We start from the raw sequence: 19995 nt of genomic DNA on the forward strand, positions 1-19995 counted from the left end.
ACGATATACTAGGTGTCTGACTGGAATGTGCAGAACACACTCCTGACTGGGCATCTTCAGGATCATCCAGAAAGTTAAGACAGATAATGACTCGAGAAAAGCCGAGCATTCTCGTAAAATTTAAAATTTTTTTTTATAATAAATGCTTTGTCTGCCAGGATACTGACTCACTAACGCACATAGATAAAATAGCTAGACTTGCATGCCAGCATAGATTACAGACTGCACATTCCACTAATAGACTGTGTCATTTTAAAAAGCTGTAGAATACATAGTGTAATGTATTCTTACAGGCTCTACACCAATCTTCCACAGGAGCTTCAATTACTGTGGGAATTTCAAATGCATGGAATAAATTGCATTTCCCAGAAACATGTGGAGCAGTGCATTTTAGTCAAAAGAATTTGGTTGAGCATCAACATATTTGGTCACATGAAGACCCATAGCAGAAACTCATAACCCAGAATTGGCACCATCCTCAAAAGGGGGATAGTTGCCAGTGAATTCAAAGAATGTTGCGAGGAAACATACTCTGAACAGTACTATTAACTTAGGTGGAGGAACACCCATGGATACAAATGCAAAGATAGGAAGTGACCAAATGAAAGACAGGTAGGAGTCAAGTCTTTACATATAAGAAACTGAATATAGAAGCAAGGAAGAGCTATAGAATTTGCACAAGGCTCGAGTTGAGCCATTGTTGAGGGTAATGCATATGATTCTTATGGGAAGGATTTTACAGCCATAGAAATCACAACGGCTAAATAAGCTGCAGACATGAATAGAGAAGGTAATGTGAACAGGAAAGACTAAGAAAATGATTTTAAAACAACCATGTTTCAGAAGGTTGTTTCCAGTAGTTGGTAATTGTTGATAATACACAAAGATGAATGATTATTGTTCAGTGATTAAAAGGTAGAAGTGATTTGTTTGTTACAGTAGAAAGGGCTGTTAGAACATGGAATGCTTAATCATAAAAGATTATTGAGGCACTAATTATAGCATAATTTACTTGGGAACGGAGTACCAATTTGAAAAGGAAACATACAAAAGGATCTAGAAAGGGCAAAAATAAATCAAATTGCAGTAGATAACATTAGCCTCTGCACAGCCACCTTTATGACATTTTAGTCCAAGGACATTATCCTTTATGCAATAATCGATTAGGAAAAGCTAAGTACACATTGATTCTGAATCCTGCCTTTCCTCCCACTTACAGCATTACTCCTACTACATTCTTTCTCCAGTATTACTATTCCACACTATTTGCTCAGGGAAATACACAAAAATAAAAAAGTGCTGTAACAAATGTTAATTTTTAGTTTAATCTGCTGGATTCACATATTGAACTTCTAAAAAAGGCAATTCCAACTGAAAGAAAAGGGCATTTCATAAACAAGGGGCCACTGGCTCACATAAAAGCAGCTGTCAATTAGCATCACAAAGTAACCACATTCCATTTCATGAAATACAAAAATCTCAGCAGTAACAACATATCCCCGAGAAAAGTGAAAAATTCTACTTTGCGTGCTATGAAATGATTGAGGCAAATGCCTGAATTTCAACTGTTGGAAACGGGACATTTAAATAAAATCATCACCTTGGCTATAAATCACAATGACTAAATAAGCTGCAGACATTGAATATTTGATTTATTTGAATATACAACCAACATGGAGAAAGGTCATGTAATACAATCTTTTGTCAAGATTGGGATTTGAGAGGAGATCAAACTAGCTGCAACAACTATCTCCGTGTTACTGCAGGCAGACAGAGAATATCTAATAGAACACTTCAGTTTCCACAGCAGTGTTTCTAGAAGACAACATCAGTTACAACCCTAAAACTGCTAAATGAAAACCAAAACCTTTAGATAGTCACAAGCAGTAATACACTAGTAAACTCTTGTCTTGTTTTATTACTGAAATTTAATTAGCTAAAGTTAACCTCTTCTATTCTGTAATTTGTACATTTTCATGTTTGGTTGAAGAGTGCAAGTTTGCAAGCAAGTTGCAGAAGTCAGAATGTAGTTGCACCTTTTTAATATTTTTAGTGGGTTTTAGCAGATTAAAGCAAATCCCTTGTTTGTTTAACTCAAGAAATTCTGTCTGGCTAGTTCTTTACCATCTGCAGATAAACAGATGAGTATACAACAATTTGGAAAACACATGCATTTTAAATTCAAAAACTCTGTTACAATCAATGAGAAAAGAACTGTACCATTCCATCACTCCACATTTGAAGGTAACAACTTAGAGGGAAGTAATGGGAGTTATAATTTGGAGACGCCGGTGTTGGACTGGGATGTACAAAGTTAAAAATAAAACATCACACAACACCAGGTTATAGCCCAACAGGTTTATTTGGAAACACTAGCTTTCAGAGCACGGTTTCTTCATTAACTGGTTGTGGAGAATAAGATTGTAAGACATAGAATTTACAGCAAAAGTTTACAGTGTGATGTAACTGAAATGATATCTTGAAAAAGACCTGGTTTGTTTGTTAAATCTCATCTTTTAGAATGACGATGTTGGTTTCAGTTCTTTCATTTGTAAATCTCAAAACTTTTTTTTTTTAAAAAAGTTACATTCTTAAGTGAACACCAAGCCAAACTTAGAACTGGGGGACAGAATGTTCAGAATCAGTATTATTAAAGGCCAAAATTAGAAACTAAATAAACAAGAAGCAGAATATAACAAAAGGAATAATTTCTTCACATGAAAGGCTGTTAATTTGCAGAAAGTAGTTTATTCATGATAAGACAATGTTGTTTTTGGCACAAAATAAATTAGACTATTCAATTTACCTATATTATGGAATGTAAATAAAGTTCAAAATCACAACACTAGGTTATAGTCCAATAGGTTTGTTTGAAAGCATGAGCTTTCAAGGAGCTGCTTCTTCACCACCTGATGAAGAAACAACGCTTCAAAAGCTAGTGCTTCCAAATAAACCAGTCGGACTTTAACTTGGTGTTGTGTGATTTTTAAACGTTGTCCACCCCAGTTCAACACTGGCACCTCCAAATCATGGATATAAATACCACAGCAAAGGAAAGACTGAGCTGCTATTTTACATTTCAGCATGCAAGTGCAATCTATGCCCAAATGCAGTAAGATGTTGACAACATTCAGGCTTGGTTTGATTAGTGGCAAGTTATATTTTCATCACACAAATGTCAGGCGTTGTCCATCTCTGATAAAAGAGAATCTTTTGATATTCAATGGCATTACCTTCATTGAATTCTCCACTATCAACATTCTAGGGGTTACCATTCAATAGAAACTGAACTGGACAGCCACATAAATACTTTAGTTAAAACAGCAGGCTGGGAACTGGGGGATAAAAAACTCACCACCTAACTCTACTTGCCTGGATGAGTACAACTCCAACAACACATAACACTATCCAGAACAAAAGCAGTCTACTGATTGGCTCCCCATCTGCGGCCTTAAATATACATTCCCTCCATACCAACACACAGTGCCAACAGTGCACAACCAGATATTCTAGAGTACATCCTTTGATATGGATTTGAAAGAACCTGAGCTTTCTCACTAATGAAGAAGAGGACAGAAGATGCGACTGCCTGTAAATTTCACAACCCTGACATGGGACCAGATTATTCCTAGTGCGTTGTTGGGTCAAAATCCTGGAACCCATTTTCAACAGCATTGTGAGCAAACCCTACCCCTCATGGACTTGCCATGGTTCAAGAAGGTCACTAACCAGCATCTTCTCACGAACAAAGGACAGACAATAAAAGGTTAGTCAAGGCAGTGATGCCCAACCTTCGTGAATCAGTAAACAATATAATTTGAATTAGCTCTCTTTGAATAAAGACTGCAGTAAATTAGAAGTTCTATTAGAAATTTTCCAAAAAAAAACATTTTGCTGTTTTAAATTAGCAGGTTTAAAATAGACAAAATAGGAATAGAATATCAACATTTATGACAAGAGACTAAATTATTGTCTTATTTTTTATTGTCTTGACCAACAATCCTCACTCAAAAAATGCGAAAAGGTCACACAATAATTAGTAATTTAGTTCACTCACTGCTATTTGTGGAACATTGCTAGCACAAAATAGCTACTGTGTTTGCCCACGTAACAATATAATGCATGTCAAAAATAAATTGGGTAAAGCACTTTTGAGACACATTTGCAATAAAACAATTATCCCTTCCTATGCGTGTGTTTAACCCACTTAACCCGCAAGTCCCACTTGCCTTTATTTTCTGATTGGATTTCATGTTCCAAGAAGGCAGTTTTTATTTTAAAACACCATCATTTATTAGTAGCTCTCATGTAATCTCTAGCATGTTGCACAGAATTCTCGTTTATCTCCTCAGACCCTACTCTGCCACAGGGCCAGCAGATCACATTACAAGCACATCAAGATAAACAAGTTATTGTGAATTTTCTAGTTTAGAATCCCACCATTCTTAGAATTTATTAATTGAACAAACTGCTGCTTGACTGAAATGCTCATGAGCTGGGAACGACGTGTCCACAGAACTCGGCTGGTAATAAGTGAATGAATTTCCTGAAAATTGTGCAAACAGGACATATGGAAACATGCAACCCTCATACAACACCTGATATGTTTGATGTAGAGTACGATACAAGGAAGCCTCGACCAGAGACGTGAATTCCACTCATGAACTGAACAGTGGCTTCATTGCTTTCTGACTCAATAACCTTGTCCCACTGAATTCCAAGTCCACAATATTTACCTGGAAAACCAGCATAACGTTAATAAGCTTTTAAAACATTACTTGGATTATGTGTCATAAAATATGCAAGAAAGAACAGTTTTATCAGTTATTGTTATAGTGATTAGAAACTTAATGTGGCTATTCTTTTGTGTTAGCTTGTACAGATAAAATTTAGAGCTCAGGCTAAAAAGTTCAAAGAGGGGTCATTTAAAAACACAAGTATCAGTTATAAAGATTATCAACCATCCCATCTTAACATTTTTCCCTCCATTCTCAGAGGAATTTACTTCTTTCTGTAGCCATTTTAAAGTGTAATCTCTGGCAGAAAGTTGGCCAATTGTATTGAGCTCTCCTCTGAAATTAAACAGAATGTGTTTGAAAGCTGAGTACTTTTCCAAGAGAGATCAATGGGCAGCAACTAAGATCAGAAATTCAAATCGACACTTAACATCCCATAGTTTAGTGCAATTGAAATGCTTTAACTGCTGCCCCAGCTGAGATCAACTGCTTGACAATGTGTAAAAATTGTACCTGAACAAAGTAGTCTGAATGCTGCGGTATCAAGCAGTGATCTGACCAAATAAGGCATCAATTGCGTTTTGGTGACCAACTCTGCACCACACAGGCAAACCACTGATTCCAGAGTTTATTTGACACATCACAGTGAATTGCATTACTCATGCTTGCTTCATTTAAAAGATGAAATCTAAATTGAACAGGTCCCATCAAATATTCTCAGTCGAAATGCTTTGGAACTTTTCAAACACTCAACTCTCATTTATCACGTTAAGGTCATCCATCGCCTTAAACCAGTGCTACACAATGAGGCAATGACAGCTCTGCTTAGGTCAGATTATGCTTTGTCTGCCACTTTTAATTCAAATCTCCTCAATCATATTTCTTTTCAGGCAAAAAATGTCTCACGTGGTGTTTGTTGGAAATGCTGAATTCAAATTACTACATGATTTAATGCTTTTATACAAAATATTATTTAGGATTCAGATCCTTGTTTAAGAGCAAAACCTAGTCTTTTACTTCCAAAGAAGAATGTACTGATGCAGTGTACTACCCAGTTCCCAGGAGAACATTTAACCAGATGCCAGTATATACAAGAGGCAGCAAAATATTCTTAGCAAATACTCCTAAAAACATCAGCTTCGATTCGCTATCATTACTCTTCAAAAATGGAAAGCAAACTCTGCCGCCTGCATATGTGGTTAAACACAGAAATACAGAAGAGATTGTAAGCGATTCCATGCTTCTTCACAGCACGTAATGTTGAGGCGCCTACAAGTTACAATTAGAGATCACAGGCCATCATCTCTTCTGGCTGCAATGCGGTTATTAAACCCACCCCCACCTTTCCAAACAAAAAGCCTTATTAAGTGAGGTGTAACTGTTTTTCAACAGTGCTATAAGTCATGACCATTATTTTTGAACCTCTTTGACCCTGGAAAACTAATTTTATGCTCATCTCATGTCAACTTTTCCCATGCTGATAAAAACTTCATATGAAAACATGAAAAAGTTATGATGTTGTAGCATGAATGTATGTGCATCAATTGTTTACATTGCTCTCTATAAAATATAATAAAATTGATGGATTGTTAGTTCATATTATTCCTTAGTTTGCTATCTAGGTGCATTCAATTTGATTAGCTGGTTAACCTATTTGATTACATCATCGTTACTGGAACCCTGCAAATTCAGGATCAAAATCCTGGAACTCCCCTCCTCACAGCACTGTGGGTGCACCTCCATCCCTCAAACCGCAATGATAACAAGGACACAACTCTACCACCTTCTCAATGACAGTGAAGAATGGGCAACAATTGCTGGCCTCACCAATGATGTCCACATCCAACAGATGAATAAAATAAAAATCCCCTTCATCCAAAAAGGCACAAACTAAATGCAAATAAATTACTTCTGCACGAGATCCATTTACTGCTTTGGTCCATTTTCCCAGCTCAGATTTCTGAATGCACCTGCATCTACTTTACAGCAGCACTACAATGTGCTACTCATTTTTTAAGTGAATAACAATCTTGGTTGCCTCTACCCTAACAGTAAAGATAACAAAACTTCAATAGCAGAACTTGAAGGTCTGCTTTGTCATTCAGCAGTTGGAGGAAGCCAGCTTCCTACAGACAATGCAGAGATGAGAATTCCACTCAGATTTGACGGGAATGCAACATGGAATTTCAACATTTTTCAAAGGAGCCCTTGGAAAAGTACAAGACATAATACCATCAGGGAATCATTTCATCAAGGAGAGTATGTATGGGAAATATCAGAATCAGAATTCAGCACTAATTTCCCTGCAGCTGCACACAGCCCCAGTGCACATTCAAAGCAGACATTACTTAGGAAAATACTACAAGGTAACCTGCATAATCTCTCTGATAAAAGCCGACATTGTCAGTGATCTTGCAACACTTGGCCGACATTCCAGCTCACTTAATAAGGCTTTTTGTTTGACAAGGTGGGGGTGGGTTTAATAATAGCATTGCAGCCTGAAAGGTGATGGCCAGTGATCTCTAGTTGTAACTTGTAGGCACCTCAACATCACGTGCTGAGAAGGAGTATGGAATCGCTTACAACCTCTTCTGTATTTCTGTGTTTAACCACGCATGCAGGCGGCAGAGATAGATGTCCATTTTTGAAGAGTAATGATAGCAAATTTTAAATCTCGGCCGATGTTTTAGCAGTATTTGCTCAGAATACTCAGTTCAGCATTATTTCACTCTACATTCCCCTCTATCACTACATTAAGCTAAATCATTAGAAAATTTCAATTTTAGCTTTCTATCTATCTCTCCACCATACTCACTACAGTACTTTAGACTTCCCTAACACTTGGTCGGGTCAGGAAGGAGAGAAAAACATTACCACATCATCTAGGTCAAAACAGAATTATAGGATCCCTACAGTGTGGGCGCAGGCCATGGAGTCCACAGCACCCCATCCAGACCCACCGCCCTACACAATCTCTGTAACCCTGCATTTCCCATGGCTAATCCACCTAAACTGCACAACTTTGGACTGTGGCAGAAAACTGGAACACCCGAATGAAACCCACAAAGACATGGGGAGAATATGCAAACTACGCACAGACAGACAGTTACCTGAGACTGGAATCAAACCCAAGTCCCTTGCACTGTGAGGCAGCAGTGCTAACCACTGACCACCGTACCACCCCATTCTGCATCCTTAAGTCAAAGTCCATCGTTGCCCTCTTCCTAACTGGAAACCAGGAGTAGTACAGATGGAAGAATGAACGTGACATTTTTGCACAAATTGGGTTTAACATTGCAGAAAAATACCACAACATTTTTCCACAAATATTTTTTTTCATACAAATTCCTTTACAAGTTATAGAGTCATAGAGATGTACAGCATGGAACCAGACCCTTCAGTCCAACCCACCCATGCCGACCAGATATCCCAACCCAATCTAGTCCCACCTGCCAGCACCCGGCCCGTATCCCTCCAAACCCTTCCTATTTCATAAACCCATACAAATGCCTTTTAAATGTTGCAATTGTACTAGACTCCACCACACCCTCTGGCAGCTCATTCCATACCCATACCACCCTCTGTGTGAAAAAGTTGCTCCTTAGGTCTCTTTTATACCTTTCCCCTCTCACCCTAAACCTATGCCCTCTAGTTGGTGGGCGGCACGGTGGCACAGTGGTTAGCACTGCTGCCTCACAGCGCCAGAGACCCGGGTTCAATTCCCGACTCAGGCGACTGACTGTGTGGAGTTTGCACGTTCTCCCCGTGTCTGCGTGGGTTTCCTCCGGGTGCTCCGGTTTCCTCCCACAGTCACAAAGATGTGCAGGTTAGGTGAATTGGCCATGCTAAATTGCCCTTAGTGTTAGGTAATAAGGGGTAAATGTAGGGGTATGGGTGGGTTGCGCTTCGGCGGGTCGGTGTGGACTTGTTGGGCCGAAGGGCCTGCTTCCACACTGTAAGTAATCTAATCTAATCTAATCTAGTTCTGGACTCCCCGACCCCAGGGAAAAGACTTTGCCTATTTATACTATCCATGCCCCTCATAATTTTGTCAACCTCTGAATGGTCACCCCTCAAACTCCGACACTCCAGGAAAAACAGCCTCAGCCTGTTCAGCCTCTCCCTATAGCTTAAATCCTCCAATCCTGGCAACATCCTTGTAAATCTTTTCTGAACCCTTTCAAGTTTCACAACATCTTTCCGATAGGAAGACGACCAGAATTGCACGCAATATTCCAACAGTGGCCTAACCAATATCCTGTACAGCTGCAACATGACCTCCCAATTCCTGTACTCAATACTCTGACGAATAAAGGAAATGCCTTCTTCACTATCCTATTTACCTGTGACTCCACTTTCAAGGACCCATGAACCTTCACTCCAAGGTCTCTTTGTTCAGCCACACTCCCTAGGACCTTACCATTAAGGTGTGTAAGTCCTTAATGTGATAATTCAATTTTTAATAAAATGATGAGCTCTCCCATGTACTAGTATCAGGTCAAAATAAATTTTCCTACAGTGCATCAGCTAATATGCTAAATAAGGCCAATGACAATACTGACTTTATTTTACCCAAGTGCACATTTTTTGAGGAAATTAATACAATTTTATTTCTATGAGGATCATGGGTTCACAATTGCCTTTATTCTCCCAAAGCTTTCATTGTTTTGACGAGTTCATTCCAGTTAGAGTGAAACTGCCCAGACACTCTCAAATAAGCAAGCATATGTACTCAGTATATCCCAGATATTGAACATCATTCATGGATTACCTTACAACTATCGTAAAATGATTATTTACTTACCAAATTCAGTTCGGCCCGGACCAATGCCATTATACAGTCTTAGGTAACTCAGGTGACAAGAGGTAGAGTCTTCAATATCAAAGTCACCAAATTTAAATATAATCCTCAGGCTGGGCTGTACCCGTATCTCCCACTCACAAACAGTATTATTAGGGTATGTCTGAGGATAATTTATTGATGCAAAAGTTCCACTCTCTGGGCCAAGAACTGTGTGTCCACAACCATCACCTGAAAGAATATTTAAAAAATTAAGTTGTAATAAGCAAAATATAACTTGGCAAAAACATTTCTAAATAATGAAGCATTGGCTTTGATGAAGCATTTCAAAACTTTTCGGAATTTGAATATATCAACAATAGTACCATCAACATCACTGAGAACTCTTATATTAGCTTTGTACAGTATACAAAAATCCAATGACTGTTCTGTAACCCTGAATTGTGCAGAACATAGCTATCAGTCTTTACAGGAGTACTATTCAAGTCAAAGTGTGTAGGCTCAAGTCTCACTGGAGAACAGTTGATATCACAGCGCAGTCCTTAGGGAGTGCTTCAGTGTTGGAGGTATTGAGTTTTGAAGGGGTGTTAGAATCATGCAACACAGAAACAGATCTGTTGGCCCAACTCATCCACACCAACCAGGTTTCCTAAAATAAACTAGTCCCACTTGCCGCTAAACCTTTGCTATCAGTGTGCCTGTCCAAATGACTTTTAAAATGTTGTAATTGTACTCACCTCTATCATTTTCTCTAGTAGGTTGTTCCATATATGCACCACATTCTGAGTGAAAAGGTTGCCCCTCAGGTCCCTTCTAAATCTTTCCCCTCTCGACTTAAATCGATGCCCTCTAGTTTTGAACTCCTCTACCAGTGGAAAAGAGCTTGGCTATTCACCTTATCTATGCCCCTCGTGATTTTATAAATCTCTATAAGGTCTACCCTCAGCTTCTGACAATCCAGGGGAAAAAATTCCCAACCTATCCAGCTTCTCCTTGAAACTCAAATCCTCATCCTTGTAAATCTTAGTTGCACTGTTTCCAGTTTAAAAACATCCTTCCTATTGCAGGGTGACCAGAATTGTATACAATACTCCAACGTGGCCATACCAATGTCTTTTACATGACATCCAAAACCCTGTACTCAGTTCTCAAATCAATGAAGGCAAGCATGCCAAACACCTCTTTCACCATCCTGTCTACCTGCGATGCCACTTTCAAGGAACTACATACTTGTACTCCTTGATCTCTGTTTGACAACACTCCTCAGGGCCCTAACATTGTGTAAATCCTGCTCTGGTTTATCTTACCAAAATGCACCACCTTGCATTTATCCAAATTAAACTCCATCTGCTATTGAGCCAGTTGATCAAGCTTCCTTTTTACTCTTAGATAACATTCTTCACTGTCCACTATGCCACCAATTTTGTGGTCATCCACAAACTTACTAAATCACAATCTTATATTCTCATACAAATCATTTATATACATGACGAACAACAGTGGACCCAGCACCGATCCTTGTGGCACACTACTGGTCACAGACTGACAATCTGAACAACAACCCTCTGTCTCCTGTAAACTGAGACAGGCTCTGGTCTCTCAGGTGACTGAGGTTCTGAAGGAAAACCATATTGGACTCAAAACATTAACAGCTTGCCGAGTTCCACCGAAACTCTGTTTTCTTTCAGATTTCCAGCATGTACAGTATTTTGTTTTGTTTCAGGTGTGGGGGATCGTAGGTTTGAGGGTCAAAGAAACTTTGCTAAGAGTTACTTGCCAAACCTGAATAGTGCCTGGACTGTCTGAGTGTTATGATAGAACGTTACTAGGGTGAAGTATGGGTGGTGAGGGCAATATGAAATGATGAGTCAAGAATATCACACAGTAAGGACATTGTAGAACTTGTACTAGTATCAGGTCAAAATAAATTTTCCTACAGTGCATCAGCTAATATGCTAAATAAGGCCAATGACAATACTGACTTTATTTTACCCATGTGCACATTTTATAGTGGTCACGAGATAGCTGGTTTGGGTGAACATTAAAGATAAAGAACAGATATAACCCATACAAAGGCAAAAGCACATCAGTGGAAGGTTTCACACTGTGGCAGTGTGGTAGGTTACCAATTTGGGACAACGTCTTAGTGAAATTCCTGTTCTCATGCCGGGAGATGCTAGGCAGAACAGTTCACCAGCAGTGGAGAGCAGAGAAGGAAACACGAGGGAAAAAAACACTACTATTCAAAGAAACCTTACATAAAGGAAACAATAAAAGAATGTTCCTACAACATGCCAGAAAAGATTTACCAGGATGTTGCCAGGGTTGGAGGATTTGAGCTATAGGGAGAGGCTGAACAGGCAGGGGCTGTTTTCCCTGGAGCGTCAGAGGTTTACAAAATTTTGAGGGGAATGGATGGGATAAATAGACAAAGTCTTTTCCCTGGGGTGGGGGAGTCCAGAACTAGAGGGCATAGATTTAAGGTGAGGGGAAAGATATAAAAAAAGAGACCTAAGGGACAACGTTTTCACACAGAGTGGTATGTGTATGGTATGAGCTGCCAGAGGAAGTAGTGGAGGCTGGTACAATTGCAATATTTAAAAGACATCTGGATGGGTATATGAATAGGAAGGGTTTGGAGGGATATGGGCCAGGTGCTAGCAGGTGGGACTAGATTGGGTTGGGATATCTGGTCAGCATGGACGGGTTGGACCAACAGGTCTGTTTCCATGCTGTACATCTCTATGACTCTACACCAGAACTCTCCCTACATCTTTCCACATTTTCTCTAAAGATGTGATTAACACAATTCCTTTTGCATTTAAAGCATCCATCAAATAAAACTACTACAAATTCAAACAAATAATGTTTGTACCTTGCCGGCTGTTAGTGGCTCATTTCATTTCTAAAAGGCCTATTGTTCTCTTGTAAATGTCCATTTGTTGTTGTCAGATTGTCTGTTCTAATCTCTATAACATTATTTAAATAATGCTCAGTTCTAATGTAAAAACCAAAGAAAAACTGCAGAAAGCTGCAACACCAAACGGACTTGAAAGTACTTGTGCACAAAACTAGCATAAACTAAAAGAAAAAAAACCTGCAAATCATGGAAATCTGGAACAAAAACATAAAATGCTAGAGAAACTCGGCAGGTCTGGGAGCATTTGTGGAGAGAAATCAAAGTATTTAACTCTTCTTCAGAAGATGAGCACACAAGTGCAGCAAGTAGTCAGGAAGACTGATGGAATGTTAGCCCTTATTTCAAGAGAGGTTGGAGTATAAGCGTATTAAGTCTTCCTGCAGCTGTGCAAGGTGCTGGTGAGACCATACCTGGAAAACGGAGAGCAGTTTTGGACTTCTTATTTCCCTCAAGGGAGAGTCTCAGACCAAAGGACACAGCTTCTCAATAATGGGAGTATCAATTTTGGACTGTGATAAGGAAGAATTTCTTCTTTCAGAGGATGGTTGTCTTTGGAATCCTTGCCACAAAACTGCAGGAGAAAAGTCCTTGTGTACATTTAAGGCTGAGGTAGGTAGATTCTTGGGTAGTAAGGGAAATCAAAGCTTACAGATAAAAGGCAGGATAATGGAGATGAGGAATGTCAAATCAGCCACTGAAAGACAAAGCAGGCTTGAGAGGCCAAATGACCTACACCTGTTACTATTTCTTATGTTCTTAACATAAACCAAGAAGAAAGGTGCATGTCACTCTATACCTCTGGGGTCAACATCAACACCCATAAAATGTACTTCTTTCTCTTCATTGCTTGATAAACTATATCAGACACACAGTTTATTCTTGGTTTTTAAATATTCACCTGACGTCAATTATCCTTTGTCCATGACCTTACAATGTTCTCTCTCAGACAATTACCTAATTATATTTTGAAAACCAAATTTCACATATGCAGGTAGTGCACTTCAGATCCTAAATACATGTTGTGTTTTAAAAAAAAAAATGCTTTTCCACAAGTTTCCATTAGTCTTTTTTGCCAATCAACTCAAATCTGCATCTCAAACCTACCACCGTTGGGGACACTTTCTCCTTTTCTGCTGTGACAAGATCTCAGGATTTTAACACCTCTATAAATGATTTTTTAAAAACACATCTGAACCCACAACAGTGAAGGAATAGTAATGAGAATAAACAACTTGCTTTAAAACTCTCAAAAACCTAATTACTGGAATTATTTTAATGGGGATACACAGGGTAAAAAAATGCACATGTTTGATTACAAACATGTTGAACATGGACACTATTTTCTGTCTCTGACTAAGCTATTGCAATGACAGTCAACTGCAGTGAGCACAAAACAAATGTTGAGATGCAATAAAAAGGACAATTTTGACTCTCAATAGGAAGATAATTTACAAACTGTAAGGTTATAATTGCAGTCTTACTGCAGATACTGGGCACAGCTCTGGCAGTCCTGGTTTAAAAGCAGCTATAGAAGGGAGTAACCAGAATGATTGAGATGATGGAAGGATTAGATTATGATGAGCAATTATGTTTCGAGGTGATATAATCGCTGCTTTTAGGATTCTACAGGGACTAGACAGCATACACCATGAAAAGCTGCTTCAGATTGACGAGAACTGTAGAACGAAAGGACATGATCTGTGCCTGAAGGGAGGCAAATTCAAAAGTAATCTGCGGAAATAATATTTTGGTGAGCAAATGATCAATCTGTGGAACAGACTCCCTGGGGAGCCAGTGGAAACAATTAGTATTGATTCATTCAAATGAAAATTAGACAGATTTAGTTTCCTTACCTCAGGGAGGATATACTTTTCCTCGATAGAGTGCAATCAATGATTTTTGGATGAATGAATGAATTGGCAGAGGAGGAGGAGAATTTGGTCAGGGTAAGTTTTGTGCATTTTTCTGAATTCTAGAGAGTGATCTTATTGAAATGTATTTAATTCTTAAAGGATTTCAGGTTGCTAGGAGACCAACTCCCCTGTCTGGGGAATCAAGAAAAGGGATCAGTCTCAAAATTAACAGTCGGTCATATAGGATCAAGATGAGGAGAAATGCCTTCATTCAAAGGGTTGTGAATATATGGAATTATAAACCTGAGTGAGCAAGTGAAAACTCAGTTATGGAGTACAGTTAAGATATATCAGTAGATTTTGGGATAAAAGGAAATCCAGAATTGTGGGCGCAGCATGAGGAGGTGTAGCAAAGGTATAAGATCGGCCATGAACTTTACGAATAATAAATCAAGCTTGAATGGCCGAATGAACTGCACCTGCTCCTACATCGTATGGTTGTATTGTTTTTCCAAGAAATAACTCTTTGGGATACATTGAGTAAATGGAGACATGACATGTGCTAACTGTAGCATGTTTGGGAGGAATAGCTGACTTCTGTAGCTCCCAGAATACTTTACCATTGTGATTTTCTTCACACCATAACTAGGCCTGTGGTAAACAGATGGATTAAGACCAACTCCTATGATTGTTCAATTACTTCGATAACATTTTATTATGCAACAACCAAATGGTCAAAATCAAACAAGATGAAGATTGTCATTCTTCTCATCTAACAATTCCTACTTGCAAGGGGAGGGGGAAGAAAAAGAGTGATCCAAAAACCTGATGCTGCTGTTGGAAACCTCAGAATAAACAAATCTACAGGAATTAACATTGTCGACATTTTTAAATGATTTACCTTATTATCCTTTGGAAGGTCACTGGTTAAACAATTGAGACTAGATTAGATTACTTTACAGTGTGGAAACAAGCCCTTCGGCCCAACAAGTCCACACTGACCTGCCAAAGCATAACCCACACAGACCCATTCCCCTACAGTTACCCCTTCACCTAATGCTACGGGCAATTTAGCATGGCCAATTCACCTGACCTGCACATCTTTGGACTGTGGGAGGAAACCGGAGCACCCGGAGGAAACCCACGCAGACACAGGCAGAATGTGCAAACGCCATACAGTCAGTCCCCTGAGGCGGGAATTGAAAAAATTTAATGGGTTCTCTTTTTTTTATTGAAAGATGAGCCCATGATAATTATTTGACAGTAAGTACATTATTTACAGCTTGAAATTGTGGGACCAGTTATATAGCTGTAAACATCTGGCAATGAAGTGGCAGATGTTTCTGGAAAGAGCAGGGTCTTCTCAAGCAGATGCTTTTAAGAGTCACAAATACACAGCATGGAAACAACCCGTCGGGCCAACTCGTCTCTGCCAATCAGATATCCTAAGTAAACCTAACCCCATTTGCCAGCATTTGGCCCATATCCCTCTAAACCCTTCCTATTCATGTACCCATCCAGATGCCTTTTAAATGCTGTAATCGTACCATCTTCTTTTTATCCTTTGAAGTTAATGGAATCTGTTAACAAATATACATTAACTAGTCGATCAAACATTTTAGTGTTTTAAACAGGTTAAAACTGCATATGGAATGAAAATCTGAGCAGTAAGTGTGTAACTTTATTATTAATACAATATAAACATGATATGATCATTCAGGATGTTATCAATTAGATTGTTACTGAACTTTTTTCTGTCATAAATTATCACCTAATTCTTGCCATATTTAACACCAGATAGCTGAAGGTTTCTTTTTATTCTGATGGTTTACTCCATTTGTTGTACTTGCTAATGTACAAATCACAACTACATCTGTGAATAAACATTAACTTTGACTCTTAGCTGCTTACTTGCTGACAAGTAATGCATAGTATGATCAGTCTTATATGACCAGTATTCCTCCATCCACATGGATAAATGTTATTTGTACATTTCCCCACAAATAAAAACTTACAGAAATTTGTTTACAGAAAAAAAGGTATAAAAATCACGAACTGAACAATACAGTTAATGGTTATACAAAAATGAAAATGACCAATTACTTTTTTTTTTACATTTACTAAATTATGATTAAAATTCCTTGTAAATTCTGCCAATAAATACCTCTCTGAAGATAATCAACTCATGGGAATCAGGCTTATGACTTGAGGACTCATTGACACTGTTTAGAACATGACAGCCATGGTATATCCAATATATATTTAACAAAGAGACCTTCAGTATGTTTTTTGTGGTTGGGTGCTAGTGTTTAATGGCAGTATCATACTCAACAAGACATTTTATCCTGATGAATTTTAATATGTTGTTGTTGTTGCTGGGTGTGCTCCAGCTGGAATGATGCTTAAGGCAAATACTGCTTCCTCCCCATATTCCTAACCTGAAACATATGAGTCAAAGGACTAAACATGTGTTTACCCAGAAGCAAAAGCCTGATTGTCATTTTAGGACAGTACTGGCTTGAGGATGAGTTGTACACACTTCTCATTGTAGGTTTGTGGGCGGCACGGTGGCACAGTGGTTAGCACTGCTGCCTCACGGCGCCAGAGACCCGGGTTCAATTCCCGACTCAGGCGACTGACTGTGTGGAGTTTGCACATTCTCCCCGTGTCTGCGTGGGTTTCCTCCGGGTGCTCCGGTTTCCTCCCACAGTCCAAAGATGTGCAGGGTCAGGTGAATTGGCCATGCCAAATTGCCCGTAGTGTTAGGTTAAAGGGGTAAATATAGGGGTATGGGTGGGTTGCGCTTCGGCGGGTCGGTGTGGACTTGTTGGGCCGAAGGGCCTGTTTCCACACTGTAAGTAATCTAATCTAATCTAATCTAAAAAAATCTCATTTTTTTCCCTATTGATAGGAATTGATAAAGTAAAAATAAAAAATGAGCAGGTTGCAAACCAGGCCGCCAATTCACTTTCTCCGGTTTTTGACCAGTGACAAACCAACAACATTTTGTCAGTCATTAATCTTAAAATGTCTTAAGGTACCTTACAAGAGCGCTTATCAAATAAAATTGGACACCAAGCTACATAAAGAGACATTAGACCACATAGAAAAAAGCTAACCCAAAAGGCATATCTTTTAAGGTGTGACTTAAAGAAGAGAGCGATAGTGACTGAGTGATTGGGGGGGGGGGGGGGGGGGGGGGGTAGGGTGGGGGGGGGGGTAGGGTGGGGGGGGGGGTAGGGTGGGATGGGGAATTCCAGGGTTTAGACCTTGTAGGTTAAAGCTCAGCTGTCAATGGTGGCATGGCAAAATCACGGTTGTGCGAAGAATTGGAGAAGTGCAAAAGATCTCACTTCTAGGGCTGGCTGAGATTACTGCTGTGGCAGGACAGGACCATGAGGAGAGGGGTGAAACGTTTAAAGTGGAAGCATGACAAATTGGGGATCAATAAATATCAGGTAGCACAGCAGGAAATGAGGAAACAGGATTTGGTGCAAGTAAACCAAAAAGACAGAGACTTTAAATGGGAATAAATACAGAGAGGGTAAAACAGGGGGCTACTCGGGGAATGGGCAGATCTGGCGATGAAAAGTACACGTAGAAGAGTACTTCAGCTGCAGATGAATGAACTATTGCACCCTTTGCTCACCACTACAGCTGGCAGGCCAGTCAAAGAGCTGTCTAACAAATTAACTTTTACATTTTTCAGCTGTTGTTGTAGGCTCTACACAACAAGCCTGCCTATTACTGGTGACTTCTGCTCCCTCTCCAACAACCTGCATTTTTCCTGAGAAATTGCTACAGTCCTGAGATTTAAAGCCACAAAGCTGTTCAGAATTGTGGTGTGCCCCAGCACACTCAGTGTCTGCCTACAACCCTCTCAGCCCAACGCTGTCAATAATAAGTTCCCAAGAAGTCCCAATAGGAGCTTGGTCCAATCTGTGGCCCATTTAAGAGTGCCCTAAGGATAAAATATGTTTCTCCATCAATCAGAACCAAATTTGCCAAAGAGAATACACTTGGCAAAAAAATAATTTGCAATGTTTTGGAAGACTCATGGGAAACCCTTTTCGAAAGTCATGCTGATGTTATAAAAGAACACTTAGGGTCTGCCGAGATAAAGTTCCCAAAAAACATCAAACTATAGCTTCGTCTTGCCACAAGAGCACAACAGAGAGAAGCTTCATGCGTCATTGCACCACTTTCTGTGATGATGTACATTGAGTTTTTTTGCCAGCATTTATTGCCCAGCATTTATTGCCCAGAGGGCAGTTAAGAATCAACAACATTGCTGTGAATCTGGAGTCACAGGTAGGCCAGACCAGGTAAGGAAGTCAGATTTCCTCCCCTAAAGGACACTAGGAAAACAGATGGGCTTTCATAAACAACGGATTCATGGTGACTGTTAGATTAGTTTTTTTATTATTTCCTGATGTTTTTTCCATTGATTCCAAATTTCACCATCTACCACAATGGAATTTAAACTAATGCCCTCCAAACATTAGTCTTGGGTTCTGGATTACTAGTCCAGTGACACTACCACCATGCACTCTTGCATACCATATCCATACCAAAGCAGCCTATGACAACATGCAGTAAGACCTAGACAATACTCAGGTCCAAGCTGAGAAGTGGCAAGTAACATTTGAGCCATGTGGCAGACAATGACCACTTCCAGCAAGAGAGAATCTAAACATGACTCCACAATGTACAAAGGCACTACCCTCAACAAATCCCCATGACCAACATCCTGAGGGCTACCTTTAACCACACAGTGAAATGAGAGAGCTGTTTAAATACTCTGGCTACAAATACAGGTCAGAAACTAGGAATTCTACAGACAGTAACTCACCCCTTGCCTCTTCATTGTCTGTCCATCATCTACAAGGCATTGCATTAGGAGTGCAACAGAGTACAATAACACTTAAGAAGCTTGATATTATTCAGACCAAAACACCTTCCTTGACTGGCACTTCATCCAACACTTTCAACACTCAATCCCTTCATCACTAAGGCACACTGACAGCAGTGTGTACCATCTACAAGATGCACGCAATAATACTGTGATGTCCCTTTGATGGTACCTTGAGAATTGGTGACCAGTACCACCTCGGACAAGGGCAGCAGATGCACGTGAATAATCAACACCTGCACATTCCCCTCCAAGTCACACACCACGTTAACTTGGAACTACATCACCATTCCTTCAATACCAATGATGTCCAAATGCAGGACCTTACTTTCTTAACAGCACTTGAACCTGCATAGGTTCAAGATAGCAGCTCACCAGCATCTTCTCCAGGAAGTGCAGAATATTATTATTTCAATCTTGCTTTCTTCTAAACAAGCAACAGTGAAACTTTGTCACCTTTACCATCTTCAGTCTCTTGAGAAAGCTTCTACATCGAGAGATTTAAGTCTCAAAAGTAACCACTTATCAACTCCTGATACCTATTAATTGCTAAACACAGTACATTAGTTACTGCCACCCAACAGCAGTAGCAGTAGCATTAAATCTTCATTTAATTAATGATGCACTTAATTAGGATTAAATAACCACTGCACAGTTTTAATCCCTTGAGATACTACTTTCATTGTTCACTTATACATGCTCCATCCAATTTATGAGGGAAGACTCAAAGGGTTGTGCTTTTGCGCCTAAAATTTCCTCCAGCTGATCGTAGT

General features: G+C 39.4%; 1 protein-coding gene across 1 annotated transcript in view; it reads right to left on the minus strand.

Moving 5' to 3' along the window:
* Positions 1–19995, minus strand: part of dcbld2 (discoidin, CUB and LCCL domain containing 2) — a 123215-nt gene that overhangs the window by 92425 nt on the left and 10795 nt on the right. Inside the window, exons 2-3 of the mRNA XM_043701145.2 lie at positions 9541–9768; positions 4599–4736 (exon numbers count right to left, since the gene is read on the minus strand). Of these exons, the coding sequence (XP_043557080.2) occupies positions 4599–4736; positions 9541–9768 (366 nt within the window). The remainder of the gene's footprint in view (positions 1–4598; positions 4737–9540; positions 9769–19995) is intronic.

Source organism: Chiloscyllium plagiosum, unplaced genomic scaffold, assembly GCF_037043375.1.
Source record: "Chiloscyllium plagiosum isolate Xiang-an unplaced genomic scaffold, Cpla_swu_hap1 HiC_scaffold_12, whole genome shotgun sequence".
Lineage (NCBI taxonomy): Eukaryota > Metazoa > Chordata > Chondrichthyes > Orectolobiformes > Hemiscylliidae > Chiloscyllium > Chiloscyllium plagiosum.